Source organism: Canis lupus, chromosome 32 (genome assembly GCF_011100685.1).
Source record: "Canis lupus familiaris isolate Mischka breed German Shepherd chromosome 32, alternate assembly UU_Cfam_GSD_1.0, whole genome shotgun sequence".
NCBI lineage: Eukaryota > Metazoa > Chordata > Mammalia > Carnivora > Canidae > Canis > Canis lupus.
Genome location: NC_049253.1, coordinates 38,906,761 through 38,929,945, shown reverse-complemented (window position 1 = coordinate 38,929,945; position 23,185 = coordinate 38,906,761). Strand labels below are relative to the sequence as shown.

Below are 23,185 nucleotides of genomic sequence, written 5' to 3'. Positions count from 1 at the left end.
TTCATTAACAAGCAGAATGTATGATTGATGCACCCTTTATTTCATTAGAACCTTGTTTTTTTAATAGAAATTCAGAAATTTCACGATATTCTTCATTACTTTAAGTGCCATGGGATAAATATTTGAAGAAACATCCAGCTATTTTAAAATTATTTGGCATACTTGATGGTGCAGAAACACACATCTCTACCCATCTCTATTCAACAAATACTCCAACCATTAGGAATCCAAGGGGACACAAGTTGGTAATTATTTAATGGACGTTCTATGTGGATACTTTCACGTGAAGTATAGGGACTCAGAAGCAAGCTTTTACTTCATCCGTGAAATTACTACTAATTTAAAGTCACTTTTCCTAAGATGCTTAGCAATCCCATCTATAATTTCTGAAGAACCACAGTCTTAGAATTCACTTCTGGATGGGAGGAAAGAGAGTTCTATGCAATATACACCTTTATTTAAGTAACCAGGAGTTTTCAAAAGAAAATCTTACAGTGCTTTTCTGAAAAATGGGCCTGGAAGGGTCGAACTAGTACCTTTGTTGATGCCGTAGGTGGGCCTCTCCATTTCACATTGTTTTTCTAGGTCTAATGAAAACATGAGGATTGAGGGCTGGTCCTCATCCTGGTAATATAATCAGGAATGGATGCATGGTAGCAAAAATTGAGGACAAGAGAAGAACCATTATGTTTAGAGAAGGAAGGGCCTCGAAAAAGAGATGATTCCAAATAACACAGGCTGCTTTTCTCTTTTTCATGTGTGAAACTCCATGTCTCTCCGTGTAGCATCTCCAGGTGGTGCTGTCATTTTGAGAAGAGAGGCTTAGGGGCTTTTGAAGCTGAAGACAACTTCAGAATCCACTGGCTCCTCTAGGCGATATGAATCTTGCTAGGGAGAAACAAAATATGAATGTAGAAAATTCTACCCTAGGTGACAAATCTGTTGGTTCTAAGGATGAACCCAAACTTCAGAAGTTGTGGGAATGTCCTCAGTCAGAAGTGAGACAAAACTCTTTCCATTGCTTGCCTTGGGGAAATGCCCCAGTCTCTAGGCTTAGGGATCATGAGTCAAACTGGGACCGGAGCCTCACTAAGTCTGTGTGTGTTGAGTCTTGAAAGGGAGTGTGCATGGTTCTGGGATCATGCCTCTTCTGTAATGCCTTTCCCCTCCCAGGCCTCCAGGTCAGGTCTGGCAAGATTTAATGACTCTGAATCTCTGCAATGAGTGGCATCTGGGTAGCCCAGAGGAACTGGCGACAGCACCCAGTTCGCACAGGGATTGGAGAATGGATGGAGTGATAGGGAGCTGGACACCTAAGAGGTTGTCTTTTGGAAGAGGTAAAAAAAAAAAAAAAAAAAAAAGCTTTGGCCAAGCCTGTTAGGTGAGTCAACAGGAGACTTGAATCTCTACTTTTGTCTGTCCCAATTCTTTTAATAGCACTGATTATATAGAAACTTCAGAAATGAATTGTCTAATATTACATATTTATATTTATTCCTAAAAAGAGAATGCTGCTAGATGATCGGTTGATTGGTTAGTTATTTTCAAAGCATGAGTTGCCTTTATACTCTAAATATTAGTGTAAATTAAATATATCAAAAAAATTTTTTAGTCAAAATCTTCTTTCAAAGAACCTACTTAAAGGTTAATTGTCTAGGATGCAATAGGACCAGGCCAAGTGGGTTCAACACTTTAAATAGCAGGAGTCATCCATGAAGACCATCCTCATTTTCTTCTGAATCTCTATCTGCACAGCTTTAAAATCACCTTCAGGAATAAGGTGATATAATTTGTTTTCTTTAGAAGCAAATTTAGAAAGACGTAAATGAAACAATCCCTTCTTATATGTGCTTCACCTGCCATATGATCCTAGGGAATGGGTTGTCCAGGAATCAGACTGAAAGAGATAATGTGTTCCCTACTTCTGAAGACTCTAAAGCTTTTGCCAACCGTCAAAGTGACCTAAATAGGTCACGAATGACATAGACCAACCCAGAACTACCGTGCATCTATACGCTCTTGCCTCTAGAAACCAGAGTGGGCTTTGGGGAGGAGGGATCATCATTCCACACACAGATGTGTAAGGCAGTACTCTTGAAGCAACCAGAAGCTAGATCTTTGAGAGGTCTCAGAAACCATCTTAACTTGGGTCTCAAAGGACTGCTCATACCTTCGGCTGGCAACCCTAAACAGGCCTGGTTCTAGTTATAGGGGGATACTGCAAACAACCCCAAACAGATGCTGGGAGCCATTTACTGAGTACCTAAGAAATCCATGTATAACTCCCGACTCTGTAAAGTCCCGACTCTTGAGAGACGTGAATTGTTGAAGCGCCCTTGGTATCACAAAGCCCCCCTTGAAGTGAATGTTTCTCTGAGGAGTTTTGGGTCCTTCTCTTTGCTTTCTGCCTATTGGCCATTTCCTCATATCCAGGTCTCTTCTTTTTCATGTGCACAGCAGAGCCTATTACTGCAAATTGGCGATGAGGCAAGGTGGCTGGGAGGTGCCCCTGCATGGGGGAGTTCTGTTGTTTTTATAATCAGTGCCAGCTCTGAGCAAATGGTGAGTAAGAGCCTCTTCCTCTTCCCTCTGGGCTGCCCTCCTCTCCCATACCAATCGTGTTGCTGGCCTGTTTCAGATATGGTGCTAAGCAAGGGCGGTTGCCTGGCTCTCGTGTTCCCCAGGCTTGGGACCCAAAACCCGAGAAGGCAGCAAAATGCGTAAGTGAGGGCAGCATGAGGGCTCCTGGGGAGAAGTGGATTTGTTACTCTCTTACTTCCTCCATCAGGTAAATTGAAAGTGCTTGGTATGCCAAGAGCAAAAGGGATGTTGAATGCGTCTTCCAGTGACCTTTGGGCTGATTTTAGGTTAGATGGCCTTTTCTGTAAGAGACTCTTATTTCTCACAAGTTTCTTTCTTTCTTTCTTTTTTAGTAGAAATAACATTTGCTTGTTCATTCTTATGTTTGAATATTACAATATAAGAACAATTATGGTTATCCATACTTTATGATCCATACATTGGTTTTACTGTTTTCCATTCTGGTTTTGAGAATAGTGTTTGTTTTGGATTTTACCTGCTCTTTTGTGTATGTTTTGGATTTTGCCTGCTCTTTTGTGTATGTAGCAGCCTAACATGTTTGTAGGCTGCTAGATTATTATAAACAGGGATAAAGGGGTTTTTCTTCTAGGGAGACCTTCACAGTTCATGCTCAAAGAATCTGTGTACTCTATAGAGGAAAAAAGTAATTCGTAAGTGTCTTTGTGTGTCTTTCTGTGGTTTTTCTTTTTCTTTGGTTGCTGTAATCAGTAGTTTCTACATCTTTTAGCGTAAAGATCAGCTTCTCATTTTGTAACATGATTTTTTTTCAAACTTGTAGTTTAATTGAATCTAGCTTTTAGTGACACTTTAAAAAATGCTCTCCTGGATCAGAAGCATTTCTCCAAACCAGGTGCTCTTCATGCTCACCTGCTGGTAGTGTTTGATTAGCAGCCAGCTACAACTGGGTGTTCTTATTTTGTGCCAAATACATTCTATATATGGGAGTGTGTGCTTGAGAAGACGAGTCATGCTAATTATTCAGACCTCTTCCTTGGAAGTAGTGTGCCAAAATCACAAAAGCAGAAAAGCCAGAAACAGCATGAGCCTTGGTATTGATGGACCATAAAATCAGAATTTCACCTCATAATATTACTTTGTTCTCAGATGCATCATCCTTTCCAGCTATGAGCTCACCAACCCTTGGCCTATCTCTGGGCCAGTTGGCATCACTGCCATTCTATAGAGAGAATGGGAGATGCAGCTGGGCAAGCCAAATTGCCCCAAAGCCAGGTGATCTAGCTAGAACTGGGAGCCAAATCCCTAAACTTCTCTCCAGCTCTTTGCTGTCTGAAACAAGGCAGCTTAGCAGGGAGAGCTGGAGGCTAAGTTGAAACTGCAGTGTTGCCTGAAAGCAATCTGTACTTGGATTATCAGCCAGAAGCCAGGAGAAACAGTGGATCAAACAGTGGATACACAAATGGAGATTGGGGGCAGCCCGGGTGGCTCAGCAGTTTAGCGCTGCCTTCAGCCCAGGGTGTGATCCTGGAGACCCCGTAATCGAGTCCCACGTCGGGCTCCCTGCATGGTGCCAGCTTCTCCCTCTGCCTGAATAAATAAAATCTTTTTAAAAAACCCAAAAAACAAATGGAGATTGGGAGAAGACAGCAGAGAATGAGGTTAAGAATGAGGAAATCTGGGATGTAAATCCAAGAATATGCCAGAATATCCTTTTTATGCAGGCCAAGATGCCTCTGTTAACTGTGGGCTGAAACTATGCTAGAACAGTATCTGTCATACAGAAAGCACAGAATATCCTCTAGTAGGAAATGGTAGTCGGAGTAAAACTAATACAGAAGCTTGAATCTGATTTAGCAAATATTTATTGAGTATCTCCCATGAGCCAAGCCCCATAATATTCCTCTTTATAACCTCACTGCTTATCACATGGTAGATAGAGAAGACAAATGGATGGATTGATGGACACATGTCGTCCATGAAATTTTGTTTAAAGGACTCCTGTCCCCTCCCCACGCTTCCCTCGGGAGAGCCCATACAGTTCCACAGAGACTCATGCCTCACCCCTCCCAGAACCACCTACTCACAGCAAGGAGGATTTCCTTAATGAAGACAAGTAAACACGGGCTGTATGGCCCCAGGGAGGAAGTCTTTAAGTACTTTTCCCCAGACTGAATCTGGGAAAACCTTGTCAGGTAGGTCACACCCTAACCAACTCAAGGGAGTAACATTCGCGTGTCATAGGCTTCACTGCACCAAACCCAACACAGGTGTGTGCTCTCTGGGTCAGGCAGGCAGAGCGAATTCGCCTCCCAGGTCTCCAGAGCTCCACCACCCTTCATCTGCCATCTCTTGAGCTTGCCTCCTGGATCCCTGCAGCTTTCAGCTCAAACATATGCAGCCAGGATCTAAGGAAGTAACACTGGGCACCATTATTTATTGAATGCCCTCAATGCATTGGTCTCAAGCCAAATGCAGAATTATATTACTGTACTTGACCAGTTGGTTCACGTTTTAAACAAATAAATAGGCAGATAGAGGTGAACTAAGTAGAAGGGGAAGGTGGAAATACACTCCAGGGAGAGGCTGGTGCTGGAGAGGGGAAACCGGTCAGAGCCTGTTGTTTCGAGAGCTTAAGTAGGGCAGGATCTTAAAATATATTTCAGAGCCAGCTCCATGTTTGTGATCAGCCAAAGAAAGGGCAAATTTGGTTGGGAGGGGGGGAAATGAAGCACACATTTCATGCATTTGATGTTAATTCTTGCCTTTGTGGTTATTTCTGTCTTTGGGCCACCACTGTACCTGTGTGTGCCTCCCACAACGTATGGATAGCCACGGCCAAGCAATTATCTGTTTACTTTCCATGTCCTCCAATGCAATGTGAACTCAGTGAGGGCAGGGACTTTGTCGTCTTCATCTCTGAATTCCCAAAACCTGAGCAATAAATGCTTCTTGTATTTACATATAAACCCCACCCCCCGGCCCCCTACTCCCCAGTGAGTATAATTGAGTCTCAGTGAGAGCTTGGGCCAGAGTATCAGCTGCTCTAGGAATTCAAAATAGAAGTAGCTATAGATTTGAGTGATCTGACAGCTTTCTTGCGTATATAGGATTACTCGCTGGGATCTGAGATGATGGGATTAAGAGGGGAAGGTGCCACAGTTGCCTGAGGCAAAGGCTCAGAATTGGGGATGCTCTTGTTCTCAGGGAACGGTGAGTGGACCAGTGTGGCTGAAGCAGAGGGTTCTTGTTTGAAATACTGATGTCACGGGGATCCCTGGGTGGCCCAGCGGTTTGGCGCCTGCCTTTGGCCCAGGGCGCGATCCTGGAGACCCGGGATCGAATCCCACATCGGGCTCCCGGTGCATGGAGCCTGCTTCTCCCTCTGCCTATGTCTCTGCCTCTCTCTCTCTCTCACTGTGTGCTTATCATAAATAAATAAAATAAAATAAAATTTAAAAAATTGAAATACTGGTGTCACATACACAGAAGGCAAGGCGAGGCCCTTGAGTGAAGGGACGAATAAAAATGTTTGAAATAGAAACTTTTGACAGTGGGAACCACGGAAGTCATTTAAACTGGGTTTTAAGAGAGAAAAGGAAAGCTCAGAAGAGTTGAATCCAGCAATGCACCCGCCATGCCAGGCAAGACAGTTTGCAGCATCAGGTGCTAGGGGCAAGGAGCCCCTGTAGGGAAGGACGGCAACAATCTGTTGGTTGAGTGATAAAATCCTGGTCTTAAAAAGGTGATAGTGGGAATGATTTTCGAGATTTGGGGGGCAAGGGGAGGTCATCTGAGATAAATGTATCGTTTGCGTTCACAACTTTCTCTAAAAGAGGATTCAAAGAATCATGGCTATACCCTTCGTGCTTATTATATACCAGTCACTGTTCTGAGCATTTTACTAGTATCTCAATATAACCTCACAACACCTCTTTGAGGTACTATTATTAGTCCCATTTGACAGATAAATTAACCAAGGCACAGAGATTAAGAGATGTGCCCATGGTACAATGAGTAAGACATAGAGCCAGGATTCAAACCAGGTTGTAAGGCTGCACCGCTCAAAGTGTTCACCACAAATCCTTACTTAAAGAAGTTCATGAGAGGATTTATGGTATGATGAAAGAGAGTCTAAAACGAGACGTGTGGGTGGTGGAAGGGGAGGTGGGCGGGGGGTGGGGGTGACTGGGTGACGAGCACTGAGGGGAGCACTTGACGGGATGAGCACTGGGTGTTATTCTATATGTTGGCAAATTGAACACCAATAAAAAGTACATTTATAAAAAATAAAATAAAATAAAACGAGATGTGTAGTATCATTTCAAAAGGAGAATACAGGAGCATTTCTTACATTAGCTTATCTATCATCGTTATTAATTGCCTATTGTGGTTTATACTGATCAGTATTCATTAAAATTTAGACTCTGTAATAGGATAATATGCTTTTTCAATATTTATTTTCCTAATTTAAAAATTAACAATATTCATAATAAACATCCAAATATTCCAGAAATAGCAGATATAGAGTGAATATCCCAACAATCCTAATTGCTCCCCAAATCATTATCCACTGGTGGACTGAAATTCCTCCAGCCTTTTTCTTTTATATATCCTCATATAATATCGTCATATTATCCTCATTATCATCATTTATGTTGGTAATAATCCTTTTACCCAGAGGTAATCACTCTGTCTTGTAATACACTTTGTTACTTAATACATTTTGGACATCTTTCCATGTGAGGGCATATAGTTTTATTTTATTTCCTTTAAAAATTATATAGGATTCACATTCACTGTCAGCATGACCCAGTCTGGACTCATGTTCTTTTCCCATCAGCAGAGCAACAGATCTGATGTGACCTAGATTCTTACCTCAATGCCACTTTTGTTCCTGCTGTGTCTGGGACAGGGCTCAAGGAGAAGCAAGCTCAAGTGGGACCTAGTTTTCTGTTTCTGTGAAAATAATAGAAGTTGGCAGTTCTCTAGTCCTCTCTGTGAGCCAGCAACTATTAGCCCCACTTTATAGATTGGAAAATTGAGGCCTAGAGAGATTAAGTCACTTACTTGTGCAAAGTCAGTTACAAATTCAAGAGTCAGGGCAGTCTGGGTGGCTCAGCCGTTTAGTGCTACCTTCAGCCCAGGGCGTGATCCTTGGGTCCCGGGATCGAGTCCCATGTGGGGCTCCCTGCATGGAGCCTGCTTCTCCCTCTGCCTGTGTCTCTGCCCACCCCACCGTGTCTCTTATGAATAATAAATAAATAAATCTTAAAAAAAAAAAAAAAGAAAGAAAAGAAATTCAAGAGTCAAAACTTGGAGCCAGGCTCTTTGACTCCAAAGCCTGTGTTATTTGGCACACCCTGTTTCCTTACGTCTTTTACAAATCTTTTACGCAACTGTTCAATAGGAAGTGGTGACTGTAGAGTAGAAGTTAGTCTGCTACTTCTCTTTCTGGCACACTTTACAAATACCAGCATGAAAAGGACGTGTTGTCTGAAGCAGCACCTTCCCTGCTGCTGTGTCTCTCCATCACTGGTTAGTCTGGAGTGTGACCCACCGTCTTTCAGCAGCCCCAGAGGATGCCTCTTAGGACTCAAACTCGTTCAGCATCTTTCCGGCCAATGGAGGCCAGGAAAGGAGAATCTCAAAGGTTCCTTGGCTGAAGTGGAGTTCTCCACATTCCAACTGGGCGACCTGACAGCAGCAGCGAGGCTGTATCTATCCACCCTGTACAGCCCACACAGAAATTTCAAAAGAGCCAATTTAAGTGGATGAGTATAGATAAACAATCTTGGTGGGGCATCCTTACAAGGACTTTGTTCTTTTGTTTTTGTTGTGTTGTGTTTTTTGGTCTGAGTGAACTAGACTAGTTTAACATATGGCCTCTTTTAATGGAACAAAGGGACGCCTTAACTTTGTGCTGGGAAAACCTACACAAAGACATCAAATTATTTCCTTCGCAAGGTAGGCATTTTCAGAGCACCTCAGGGTCAGAAGGGCACTGAAAATGTAAGCAGTTCAGCTGATCTTGTATGTTTTACAACAGCCCCCTGATGCGGGCGAGGGGTCTCCATGTGAGCACCATCAGGGGATGTGAATTCACTCAGGACAGAAGTGGACGGTTTGGTTTTCAGGTCACTTCAGTTCACAACAATGTTCTTCACATAAACTTTATCACCTGCTGTCTCCTAACTTCCATCCTCTCGTCCTTCTTGGAACAAATGGAAGCCATTGATCGATTGGTTTTTCCACCTCATCACCTTCCAACCTTCCGAGCAGTTATCATTTTCCTGCTAAATCTTGTCTTTTCCAGTCATCTTGAATTCTTTCACCCATTATTCCCATGTCATGATCTGGAGTCCTGGGTCCTAAGGTTTTTCTTCCTTGATTGTGTTCCAGATTATCCACATCACTCTCAGATGGGTAGTGTGTGGCACGGAACACAGTGCTTCAGGGAAGACCAGATGAAGACAGTCGCTTCCCTTGTTCTCAGTGGTCTACTTTTTTTTTTTTTTTTTTTTTTAAGATTTTATCCATTTATTCATGAGAGACACACACAGAGAACCAGAGACATAGGCAGGGGGAAAAGCAGGCTCCTTGTGAGGAGCCTGATGTGGGACTCAATCCCAAGACCCCAGGATCTTGATCTGAGCCAAAGGCAGACGCTCAACTGCTGAGCCACCCAGACATGCCTTGATGGCCTACTTCTATTAAGTACATTAAACTTAGGATTTTATCCAATTCTTCAAAAGATGGGGAAACCAAGTTACTTTATTCTGGAAAGTTTGAAAAGAAATCAACTCATCAATTTTTTTTTTTCAAGCAATAATATAGGGAAAGGAAACCCACAGACCCAGATTTTTCATTTGGTGTATTGTAGCATCCTTCTGATATGCCACTTTTTGTCATAATATTCATCCATGGTCCATCTCTATGATAGGAACTGTGTAGACATAACGGTACTTAACTTCTCATAAGCGTTAAGTCGTGACTCCTGTGGCTTCTTAAGTGTCTTAAAAATTGAAGAGATGAAATATTACGGAGTATTTCTTGATGGCAGTGATTCTTTGAAGTGGATGGCTAGCCTCTTAAAGACTAGGATATCTTGTTAGGAGCTCCCCTCACCCACATTTGCTGCTGCTGCCTTGATGGAATCAAGTTTCCGTGAACTCTTTCAGATTGCCTTGAAAGGTTTACTGCTTCCCTCCTCTACCACAGGATTTAGGTACCCCCTCCAGATCCAGTTTAGTTTTTGTAACACTAGAAGAAAGTAAAGTAATGGAGTGGGTTTCCCTCAAAAAGCTTTCTTTGATTAGGAACTGTGTCCACGTCCATGTAAGATTTGATTACACCTTAGACTTCTCTGGAAAAATTACTGCTGAAATAGACAAGGCAATGTGTGGTGAGAGAGCATGGAGGTGGGGGTACATGAGATTCTGTTATGCCATTTTGTAAAAAGTGTATGCTTGGAGGTCTATACGGAAGAGTGTCACCAAAAGTTAGTGCATACGAGGAAACATTGCCAAAGTTAACACTGCTCTTTAGCCATTTGCTAAATAATAAGGGCTAAATATTAAAGACAAATGAATTCTAAATAAAGACCAACCGGTTTACAGGGTGGTTCCGTGATTGAGCATCTGCCTTCAACTCAGGGAGTGACCCTGGGGTCCCGGGATCGAGTCCCACATCAGGCTCCCTGCATGGAGCCTGCTTCTCCCTCTGCCTGTGTCTCTGCCTCTCTCTCTCTGTATCTATCATGAATAAATAAATAAAATCATAAGAAAAAAAAAACCAAAATGATCCAGAAACATATTGAAAGGATAACATTATAGTATGTGTAGGATTGGTCTAGAATTGATTCTCCATCTAACAAAATAATTCTCAGGTTAAAATCTAGCATTTAAAAAAAAACTGAGATACAGTTCACATATGACATTATATCAGTTTTAAGCATACAACACAACGATTTGATATCTTTATATACTGCAAAATGATTATCACAAAAGTTTAGTTAACATCCAGCACCACCCATAGTTACAGTTTTTTTTCCTTGTGGTAAGAAGGTATACTCTTCTTATCTGTGACAAAAAGACTCCTAAGATTTACTCTCTTAGCAACTTCCAAATATACAATACAGTATTGTTAACTCTAGTCACCATACTACACATTGCAATGCCAGCACTTATGTCTGGAAGCTTGTACCTGTTGATCACCATCCCCCATTTTGCCTACCCCCAACCCCATGCTTCTGGCCACCACCAAGCTATTCTCTGTATCTGTGAGTTTGGTGTAGGGTTTTTGTTTTGTTTTGTTTTGTTTTAGATTCACATATAAGTGAGATCATATGGCATTTGTTTTTCTCTGACGTGTTTCACTTAGCATAATGCTCTTGAGGTCCATTTATCTTGTAAATGGCAGCATTTCTTTCTTGACATGGTTAAATAATATTCCATTATATATATACCACAACTTATTTATCCATTCATTTATTGATGGGCACTTGGGTTGTTTCCATGTCTTTCTATTGTACATAATGCTACAATGAACATGGGCGTAGCAGATATCTTTTTAAGTTAGTCTTTTTGCAATATTCAGATTAATACCTCAGAAGTAGAATTGCTGGATCACATGGTAGTTCTATTTTTAACTTTTTGAGGAACCTCCATACTGTTCTTCACAGGGACTACACCAACGTAGATTCCTACCAACAGTACCCAAGGGTTCCCTTTTCTCCACATCCTCAGCAACAGTTGTTCTTTCTTGTCTTTTTGATAATAACCATTCTAACAGGCATGAAGTGAAACCTCATTGTAGTTCTCATTTGCACTTCCTAATGATGAGTGATGTTGAGCACTTTGTCATGTATCTGTTAGACATTTGTGTGACCTCTTTGGAAAAAAATATCTGTTCAGTTCCTTTATCCATTTTTATTTTTTATTTTATTTTTTTTCCTTTATCCATTTTTAATTGAATTTTTAAAAATTATTTTTCTATTCAATTGTGTGATTACTTCTTTTTTTTTTAAGATTTATTTATTTATTTATTTATTTATTTATTTATTTATTTATTTATTTGAGAGAGACAGGCAAAGGGAGAGAAGCAGGCTCCACGCAGGGAGTGATTACTTCTATATATGCATATTAACCACTTTTTGGGAATCTGATTTGCAAATATTTTCTCCCATTTCATAGGCTACATTTTCTTTCTTTCTTTCTTTCTTTTTTTTTTTTTAAAGATTTTATTTATTTATTCATGAGAGGCACAGAGAGAGAGAGAGAGAGAGAGAGGCAGAGACACAGGCAGAGGGAGAAGCAGGCTCCATGCAGGGAGCCCGATGTGGGACTTGATCCCCGCTCTCCAGGATCAGGCCCTGGGCTGAAGGCGGCGCTAAGCTGCTGAGTCACCTGGGCTGCCCTACATTTTCATTTTGTTGATGGTTTCCTTTGCTATACAGAAGATTTTGATGTGCTGTGGTCCCAGTTGTTTATTTTTGCTTATGTTGCTTTTAGTGTAAGATTCAAAACATCATCACCGAGACCAATGTCAAGGAGCTCACTTACTATGTTTTATTATAGGAGTTTTATAGTTTCAGGTCTTACATTCAAGTCTTTGATCCATTTTGAGTGAATTTTTGCATATGGTATAAGGTCGTGGTCCAGTTTCCTTGTTTTGTATTTAGCTCTGCAGTTTTCCTAGCACTGTCTATGGAAGACAGTGTCCTTTTCCCATTGGATATGCATGGCTCTTTTATCATAAATTAATTACCATACATGTGTGGGTTTATTTCTGGGCTCTCTATTGCATCGATCTACGTGTCTGCTCTGCTTTCTACAGCTTTGTAGTATAGTTTGAAATCAGGAAGTGTGATGCTTCCAGCTTTATTCTTCTTCTCAAGTCTGCTTTGGCTTTTTGTGGTCTTTTAGGGTTCCACACAAATTTTAGAATTGTTTGTTCTCTTTCTGAACAAATGCCATTAGAATTTTGATAGGGGTTGCTCTGAATCTATAGATTGCTTTAGGTAGTATGGACATTTTAACAGTATTCTTCCGATTCCTGAGCATGGAATATCTTACCACTTATTTGTGTCTTCAATTTCTTTCATCAATGTCTTAAGTTTTCATTGTACAGCCTTTTCCCTCCTTGGTTAAGGCAGGTCACTCACCCAGTGTATACTGGGACTGAAGGCTGTCTTAAAGAGTCCAGGATAGGGACACCTGGGTGGCTCAGCGGTTGAGTATCTGCCTTCAGCTCAAGTCATGATCCCGAGGTCCTAGGATCGAGTCCTGCATCAGGCTCCCCATAGGGAGCATGCTTCTCCCTCTGCCTGTGTCTTCACCTCCCTCTCTGTGTCTCTCATGAATGAATAAAATCTTAAAAAAAAAAAAAAGAAAAAAAAAAAAAGAGCCCAGGTTGCCTCTTTTCAACCTGGAAATTCTAGGATGAATTGTGCTAAATTTGATTACAAAAATAAAACTACACAGCCACTTCTGTGCCAGTGTGCATTAAGCAGAGGCTAACCTGTTCAGTGTTGGCAGTCAGTTTTAGGGGCTTAATAATTCAAGCTAGATAAAGAGAAAAGGGAGTTGTTGAGACAAGAAAGATGGCTCTTCTCAAAAGCAGAAGACATCTGGACTGATAAAAGGGCAACTGAAAGAGGAGCTAAAGATTACCAGGAGAAACTGGTCATAAATTTGCCTCAGGGTTTGGACGGGGGGTCATGCAGCTGAATTATAGGCAGGGGTCATTGTGGCAAGTTTAGAACTTGTGTCCTGGTTTCGATTCTTCTAGGCAGCCGCCTTCACCATGTGCATCATCTGCAAACATTAGGTGGTGGAATATGAGTAAATAAAAAGAAGTGCCCAGTACGAGCATGTATTAGAGGGTATGCATCATTGTGGGACTACACAGTCCCTGAGAAATAGGTCTGCCTGTGCCCGTGTCACAGGCTACTGCCTCAGCTGTGCTGTGTCAAATGGCTAATAAAAAACTCACCTGACAACTTAAAAATGTTTAATCTTTCATTTCCTTGAGATCCCAGGTAAGCCAGGCCTTCCTGAAGAGGGTGTTCCAGGTTATGAGATCACAGGGTAAGAAATATATTTGAGAATACACACACACACACACACACAGGCAACACAACACACACACATTTCAACAACATCATAGCTGGTGAGCTAATATAGGTTTACCCATATGGTCCAGGCATTCTAGCTGGTTGTTCACAGGTGCAGGCCTGCAGCAGATAGATTACGTGTGTGTTGGGAGAGAAGTAGGAGAGAGAGCCATGCATCAGACTCCATTGGTCCTGAGTAGGACCTTTGCTTTCTTTATTTAAAGTCTGACTTATATGTGACGCTCAGCGATTGAGCATCTGCCCTTGGCTCAGGGCGTGATCCCCAGGTCTGGGGATTGGGTCCCGCATCAGGCTCCCTGCAAAAAGCCTGCTTCTCCCTCTGCCTGTGTCTCTGCCTCTCTCTGTGTCTCTCATGAATAAATAAATAAAATCTTTAAAAAAATAAAGTCTAATTTACAAAAGTAGAACTGAACTCCGTTAGGTCTTACACTGTGAAATGAGCAAATATTGCGCAGACCTGCTCAATAAACTTCAAACAGTATGCTGCATGGTTACATGATTGTCCTTTCTGCCACTACTGCCACTAAGCTGCCAGAGTTAGGAATCTTACACTGAGGTCTTAGATGTATCAGACTCTATTCTAGATCAGTGTTTTTCAATCTTGGCTCTTATTAACATTTTGGTCTGGGTAATTCTTTGTTGTGGGCGGGGATGTGTGGCCATCCTGGACACTGTAGGATGCTTAGCAGCAACCCTACCCACTACCCACTAGATGTTAGAAGCATACGCCCTCCACCCCCAATTATGACAACTCAAATGTCTCTGGACATTGCAAAATGTCCTCTGGGAGCAAATTTATCTCCAGTTGGGAACCACTGTTCTAGATACACAATATGTTTAAGATGGGGTGAGGCATATGCAAAGAGCATGAGCTGGGAGTCACATTGCTGGCTTAATTCCTTCATTTACTTTTTTTACTGGCCCTTACTGGGTACCAGGAACTGTGTCAGGTGATGGGGGAATACAAGGATGAATAAGACATGGTTCTTGCCTTAAGGAGAAGAGCCTAGTAAGGGATAAAAACTCATAAATAAATTCCAATCGATGTGGTAAATGCAGTGAGATAGACATGCACAGGAGCTGGAGGGTAGGAAGCGCTTGGCCCACCTTGGGCGTAGGAGCTGGGGGCATCAAGGAAGGCATTCCTAAATTGCCTAGTCAGAGCTGAGCTTTAAAAAATGCATTAATAGGGCAGCCCCAGTGGCACAGCGGTTTAGCACCGCCTGCTGCCCGGGGTGTGATCCTGGAGACCCGGGATGGAGTCCCACGTCGGGCTCCCTGCATGGAGCCTGCTTCTCCCTCTGTTTGTGTCTCTGCCTTTCTTTCTCTCTCTCAATGAATAAATAAATAAATAAATCTTTAAAAAATAAAATTAAAATTAAAATTAAAATGCATTAATAGGGCAGCCCGGGTGGCTCAGCAGTTTAGCGCCACCTTCAGCCCAGGGCCTGATCCTGGAAACCCAGGATTGAGTCCCATGTCGGGCTCCCTGCATGGAGCCTGCTTCTCCCTCTGCCTGTGTCTCTGCCTCTCTCTCTCTCTCTCTTTGTGTGTTTCTCATGAATAAATAAATAAAATCTTAAAAAAAAAATAGAAGAGGTGAGGGCATTGCACAGGGATAGGCAATATCGAAGCCTAAGATAAGACCCAGGGATGAAAATAAGCCTAGTGATGTGTGTTGGGTAGGGAATGCTAAAAGTCTAGAGGGGTAGACAGGATGACCTGGTGGCCATTCACAGACCTTGTACTTTACTCCAGGAGGCGGGGGGCCATTGAATGGTTCTCAGTGAGGAGTGACACTTAGCTGTAGTCAGAATGCAGAGAATGATTTAAGGGGCACATGAGTGAAAGCAGGGAGACGAGCTTAGGAGGCCAAGAGATAATGAGGCCTGAACTGGGGCAGTGGAAGTAGAGGAGAGACTCGAGCAATATTTCCGAGATAAAATGGCATGACCTGGTGACCATCGGCTATGCGAGAAGAGAAAGGGATTGATGGAGGGTGACCGCCTGTCACAGTTGTTATCAGGTGCCACTCTTGGTGTCTAGCATATAGGAAATACTCCATGAGGTAGTTATATCAACTTTTTCTTGTCCCTATTTTGCAAATGAGGAAGTTGAAGCTCCAAGGGAAGACCAAAGTCACACACCTAGTGAGTAGGGAAGCCACGATTCAAGTTCTATTTGAATGTCTGACTTCTACCTGTCCTATCCTCCTATGTGGCTTTGAACCAGTGTGGATTAAGCTGGTGAGTAGGAATTCACTCAGAAAGAAATGGACTTGGTTACCAGTAGCTTTTCTGCTTGGCAGGTGCTCAGTATTTACTGAATGGAAGAATGATTGATTTTAATGAAAATTACACCAATATATTTACCTATAATTTTCATGCGTTCCAAATTGTTGAGGGGATAAAGAAGTAGCTTGCCAAGCGTTACATGCAAATATAACACACCTGAGCTGCAGCTTTAGTTTCTTCTCAGGTTCCTGGCACCTGCCAGTGAAGTCACGAGACCCTATCGTCCATTGTTCTGCCTGTTTGTTTAAATGCTCACTGACCTGTAGCCAGGGACATAGGTATAACAGGTACTTGTTCAATGATTTGATAATTTCTATTATTTTTTTTTAGCATCACCATTAAGTTCTAGAGCAGTAAGAGGACCTCCAGTCCTATTGTCATTTCTATCTGCAAATATTAAATGTGACCAAGAATGTCTGTTGGGTGGGGAAAAGGGGAAGATGGTCACTGGGTAGAAAGTTGAATTTTATGGATGTTAAGATAAACACAAAGAAATCTCTGTATTATTTCTCTCTAGCATTTCGCCCTTCACCTTTCCTTCTCCAAATCTAGATTTCAAAGCTCCTAAAAAAAATAAATAAATAAAAGTGTAGGATTAGTTACCTAATTTACTTGTATTTTAAGAGTATCCAAAAAGGCCAATTAAGCCTATCTACAGGGTGACGGATCTCATCCTCAGAAAATTTAGGAATGATTACAGCCTGTGACCTATGACAGCTCCAACACTTGTAAGAATTGCCAGGAAATGTCACGTATTTATCTCCCAGAATCACCTTCTTTCTCACTGAGAGCCAGAGAAATTTCTAGACCAGGACAAAAGATTCACAGCGCTCCCCTTTCCTGGAGCTGCTTACATGTGTCATCTGCGTATGTGAGGATTTGTACCAGAACAGAAAAGGGAGAGACAGTCAAGATTTTACATGTATGAAATGATAATACAGAGATTTAGACCACGGCCCCTGCTGTGGCTTGTTCTTAACTCTGCAGAAGCAGAGATTCTCTGACCTGGGGTCAGGACCTCAGACAGAGTGAGTGTACAAGGAAAGCACATTCCTCATTCCGTATTCCTGCTGCTCCTGCTTGGGTTCCAACTACAAGACAGACCACAGAGATATTTCTTGTGCATTTGGTACCAGATTCCCAAGGCAGGGCTTGACTCCATCTCAAGCAGGGCCTTATATTGTGGTTCTCCTTAGAGATTATTGCCGGGGAACAGGTTCTTATTTATAGTTCACACTCAATCCAAGTTAAAAGAAACCAATTATTCTTAAAAAAAAAAAAAAATCTTCATTGGGTTTAAATGATAGGTAAATATAATATTCCTCCCCTGAATGCTGAGGCACTGGCTATTGCTCCAGGTAAAACATGCTTGGCCTGTATTCCCCTGAGGCCCACCATGTTTGATTTATTCTTCGTGTCTCAACTTAGAGGTTACTTCCTCTAGGCCTTCTCTCGCCTCTTGGTGGCATAGCACCCGTCAAGAGCCCTTCTTACTCTGTTCTAATTGTTGAGAGTGGTCTGAGAGTTTCTTTGGGGGCAGAGATGGTACCATATTCATGGTAGTGTCTTCAGTGATGAACACACAGTGGGCTACCAGACAATGCTTGAGTCGAACCGGAGCACTTGGAAGTGTACAGCGGCTTTGAAGCTGGCAGACGTGAGCTCACAGCCAAGCTTCACCTACAGCTGTACAACTGGAAATGCCACTTACTCCCACTGAACCTGTTTCCCTATGTGAAAAATGGAAATCATAATACTCACCTGAAAGAGCTGCGTAGTCTCTCACCATTCCTGACGCATAGTGTGCGTGCCTAATAAATATACTTATTCCTTTGATTATTGTATCGGGTCATGGATGAGAAATTCCTTCCAAATGTTTGTGCTGGGCCGTTGATATGGTGAGAGTTCTCACTCTAAGTATCGGCAGATATACTTTTAAATAATTTTGTATCTGGTCTAATTGAGAAGGCAGTTATATAAAGTGGAAGAAATCTAGTATCTGTAGTCAGAGGACTTGGCTTGATTCATTTTTGTTTTCTTTTCCCCTGGTAAGTTATATACACATTCATACGTAGCTACTCACCTTGCTCAAAGCTGTTTGCCTTAACTTGAATGATGGGCCTTAACCCAAATGTGCCTACCTCTTACTAGCTCCAAAATAAACAGTGGAATATTAAGTACCATTCCAGTTAAAATAGTTTTGAGGTGACTGGGTGGCTCAGTAGGTTAAGCATCTGCCTTCGGCTCAGGTCATGATCTCAGGGTCCTGGGACGGAGCCCATGTTGGCCTCCCTGCTCAGTGGGGAGTCTGCTTCTCCCTTTCCCTCTGCTTCTCTCCACCACTTATGCTCTCTCTCTCTTTCAAATAAATAATAAATAAAATCATATAACAAATCAAAGAAAATAGTTTTTCTATGGTTCATGTTGTGCTCCATCCTGTTAAAGTAACCAAATAATGAGTGCATTGCTGTTTAAGATCTCCTTGGGGTTAAGATTCTTTTTCTGTGGTGCAACAGTGACATCCGTTGGCCCGTCGTACTAAATTAGAGAACAAACGTGCTTCTCAGCTCTGTGAATATTGGGTTTCCTGATAAAGAAACACACAGAGAGCAAACTCTCCCAACCCAACGACTAAGTTAAGGTAGGTCAGCACCTGGTCGCCTGCAAACTGGGCTGGTTTCAGGACCTTCCCGGGACATGCCTTCTCAGATCACTGCTACCAGGTCTTCCCTTGTGGTCAAGTGGGGACGTCCTAGCATTGGTCCTCTCTTGGTGGAGTTCAGCAAATGCACAGGGCTCTGGGAAAACCTTGGTTTGGGGTTCAGATATGCTCTTGAATGCATAAATCAGGGCCAATCACTTCTCCTCCGAGCCTTTTCTGCACTGATAAAGTGAAGCCAATAACAGTACATGTTTTGCATTTACTGTTTTACATCTATTACAAGATATAGGCTTTTCCCTATATCTTATAATAAATTCCCACAATCCCACAGCAATTGCTAATTGAACATTAGGAGAGCACAAATCACATCTGCTTAGCATCTACCAGCTTGTAAGGATGGGAAGCTAAGCACCAAATCACAGGTTTTCAAACCTTAAGCCTTAGTGACTTACTGCCCTAATTGGAATTAACCAGGTCATTTGGAAACTCCTTCATTTCTGGAAGAACCCTGGGGAAAGGTTCTAAAGATAGAAAATCAAAGGAAAGGTTATGTGGCTGGCTATGCGATTGAGCAATGAGCAAGTGTCTCCATGTAGAAAGAGCTATACAGAGCTGGTTTTCATCTCCATAGAAAACGTAACAGGAAATAGCAAGGCTAAAAATATTTCCACCTACTATGTGATGGATACTCTGTTAAACATTAAGAAGGAAGGATAAATAAGACAGCTCATTGCATACCCTCAAAGACCTCATTTTTCAAGTGAGGGATACAAACCAGAAACAGTGAATTATAATGTGGTAAATGTTAGGTCAGGCATTCCTGTCTGGTGCTGTGGGACACCGCCCCCCCCCTCCACCGTGTGTGTGTGTGTGTGTGTGTGTGTGTGTGTGTGTGTGTGATTGACAGGATCCAAGTAGCAGCTAATGTAGGCACCTTTGGATGTAAAAACAAGTGAATAGTTTCAGTTACACTTGGAGCCAAAATATCAAATAGTTCTCTATCAAAATCAAGCAGATGGGATCCCTGGGTGGCTCAGGGGTTTAGTGCCTGCCTTCGGCCCAGGGCCTGATCCTGGAGTCCTGGGATCAAGTCCCACGTCGGGCTCCCTGCATGGAGCCTGCTTCTCCCTCTGCCTATGTCTCTGCCTCTCTCTCTCTCTGTGTCTCTCATGAGCAAATGAATAAAATCTTAAAAAAAAAAAATCAAGCAGACGGTAATCCATGCCTCTATCAACATATAGACCATTTTCATTACCCCATAAAATTTCCTTGTGCCCCTTCCTGGTCCATTACCTAGAACCAAGCATCTACTGTTCTGATTTATTCCACCAGAGATTAGTTTTGCCTATTCTAGAACTTCTTATAAATGAAAGTACACACTATGTACTCTTCTGTGTTGGTATTTTTTTACTCAATACGATGTTTTTGAACTTCATTCGTGTTGTTGCTTATATTAATAGCTCATTGTTTACTCAGTCTCCTGTTGATGGACATTTGGGCTGTGTTCAGTTTGAGGCTACCACGAATGAAGTTGCTGTGGGTATGAGTGTACAAGTATTTCTGTAGACATATATTTTCATTTCCCTTGGGTAAATACCTAGGAGTAGAATTCCGGATCATACAGTAGATGTATCTTTGACTTTATAGGAAACTTCCATACCATTTCCAGAGTGGTTATATCCTTTTACAACCTAATGCCAGTTGATCTCCAACCTTCTCAACATTTGGTGGCAGCAGCATTTGGTTCCTTTTCTAATGCTATGTAACAAATGACCACAAGCATACCATCGTAAAGCAGCACAAATCTATTTGCTCACAGTTCTCTAGATCTGAAGTCCTATATGACTCAGTTGAATTTCCAGCTTTGGGTCACAAGGCTTGAAATGAAGTTGTCAGCTGGGTGGGGTTCTTATCTGGATTCTCTTGGGAGAATCCACAGGTCCTTCAGGCTGTTGGTTGAATTCAGTTCTCACCCTGGGCAGCTACTCTGCTTGTAGAGCAGCCTACATTTCTTCTCATGGGGTTCCCTCCATCTTCAAGACCTGTGAATTTCTCTGACTTCCAATTCTGCTATTGTCCAGGGAAAACTCTGCCTTTAAAAAGACTCACCTGATTGGGTTAGGCTTACCTAGATAATCTCTGCATCTTAAAATCAATTGACTTGGGACTTTAATCACATCCACAAACACCCTTCACAGCAGTATCTAAGTTAATGTTTGATTGAATAACCAGGGAACAGAAATCTGGGGCCATCATTAGAATTCTGCCTACCACAACACTCCATGGTATTGTGGTGAAAATTTCAAACAAGCATCATTTTCCATTATCCAGCTGCTTTTATTTTTATTTTTTATTTTTTTTAAAGGCCTCACTTTTAAGTAATTCCACACCCGGCATGGGGCTTGAACCCACAACCCCAAAATCAAAAGTCTCACACTCCACTGACTGAGCTAGCCAGACACCCTTTATTCTTTTTTAAAAGCTATCCAGCTGCTAGAGATATCAAATATACTTTTCTCCTAAAGAATAATACCTACTATGGTTTCAATAATTATCCCTTATCATTTGTATTCTGCACATTTATAAAACTTACTACATTTGAAAACATCCAAGTGCTTCACCAACATTGAGCTTGACAGATCCATTCAATGTAATCAAGTTTTAACTAACTGGCAATATTAATACTAGAAAACCTAGACACAGATTAAAGTGCTTTGACCAAGTTGATTTGTGTCATTTCTTGGTACTTCTCATTGGTTACAGAATTAAAAACTAGTATTTTAATTTTGGTAACTAGAATAATATAATCTAGGGGTGAAAAGTCCCAAGATCTTTATAGTCCAACTAAAGATCAAAGAAATTGATTCATAGAGTTGATTAGTCAGAGATGAACCCAGAGCCATGGCCCTAGATTCCTAGGCTAGAATTCACTTGAATTATGCCACATACTTGAATGCCTCCTTGCTTTGAGAGAGGTGCCTGATCCTGCAAAGGGACTTTGAGATTTGTTGATTTAAGTCACCATATATAATCTCTGACAACCCAGAAAACATTGAAAATCATGCACAGATTATATAGTGGGTTCCAAATAAAAATTTTTAAGCTAGCTAAATTTATTTCAAGAAAAGTTATCTTGAAAACCCCTGCTGCCACCAACATGGAGACCTTGTACCGCGTCCCGTTCTTAGTGCTCGAATGCCCCAACCTGAAGCTGAAGAAGCCGCCCTGGGTGCACATGCCGTTGGCCATGACGTGTATGCTCTGGTGGTGGTGTCTTACTTCTTCATCACCGGAGGAATAATTTATGATGTTATTGTTGAACCTCCAAGTGTTGGTTCTATGACTGATGAACATGGACATCAGAGACCAGTAGCTTTCTTGGCCTACAGAGTAAATGGACAATATATTATGGAAGGACTTGCATCCAGCTTCCTGTTTACAATGGGAGGTCTAGGTTTCATAATCCTGGACCGATCGAATGCACCAAACATTCCAAAACTCAATAGATTTCTTCTTCTATTCATTGGATTCGTCTGTGTCCTATTGAGTTTTTTCATGGCTAGAGTATTCATGAGAATGAAACTGCCGGGCTACCTGATGAGTTAAAAAATGCCTTTTGACAAGAAATCCGTGGATATTGGATTTGCTCCTGTTAATGAAGTTTTAAAGGCTGTACCAATCCTCTGATGTGAAATATGGAAAAAGAGTGAAGCAGCAGAAAAGAAGCATCTCGTGAGAAATAGGAATCATATTAAAGCTTGAACTAAAAAAAAAAAAAAAAAAAAAAAAAAGCTTGAACTAGAATGTCTTCTTGGTATCAAAGAGACAAATTTCTCACAGTATTTCTCCTGCTGGCCTGTACTGACACACCAATGATGTTTAGTGGCATTTTCTTCTTAGTTTTTCATTTCTTAAAGAAAATATACTCCCATTTCCACAACTATAATATTGAATAAAGTGATTATTTCTTATAGCCCCCTTAACATTTTGTGGAGATGACATTTCTGACTTTCAAAAATTAATGTAAAATCAGGAAGCGAGATCCCATAAGCTGAGAACTCTGATCAGCTTTACCTATGGTGCTTTGCCTTTAAACAGTGTGACAGTACATTATTCAGATATGTGTGAGACTGTTTCTGCACAATAAGATGTATGAAAGGAGCAGAAATAAATAATTTTTCTAATTTAAAAAAAAAAAGAAAAGTTATCTTGTGATAGCTTGAAACTAGCTGAGGGAGGAAATGACTCCGTGGAGTTGACCTGATCCTGTTTAGATGGTAGGTAGTGTCTTAGGAGTCCTTGATTCTGTGTCTGAAATCTCAATGGACTTGGAGACTTTGCATTTCTTCCACTAGAGAATAAAGGAATTTTATGCCTGACTTTCAAGAAACTCTTATAAAGCCCCCTTATTTTTAAATGTTTTTTAAAAATTTTTATTTATTTATTATAGTCACAGAGAGAGAGAGAGAGAGAGAGAGAGAGAGAGAGGCAGAGACACAGGCAGAGGGAGAAGCAGGCTCCATGCAGGGAGCCCGA

At 41.6% G+C, this 23,185-nt stretch overlaps 1 protein-coding gene and 1 pseudogene across 1 annotated transcript in view; both read left to right on the top strand.

The window, feature by feature from the left end:
- The first annotated feature begins 2,612 nt into the window (after positions 1 to 2,612).
- Positions 2,613 to 23,185, top strand: part of SHROOM3 (shroom family member 3) — a 120,401-nt gene continuing 99,828 nt past the window's right edge. The window contains exon 1 of the mRNA XM_038582385.1: positions 2,613 to 2,720. Coding sequence (XP_038438313.1) covers positions 2,641 to 2,720 — 80 coding nt within the window. The 5' untranslated portion in view covers positions 2,613 to 2,640. The remainder of the gene's footprint in view (positions 2,721 to 23,185) is intronic.
- Positions 21,792 to 22,410, top strand: LOC100686393 (annotated as a pseudogene).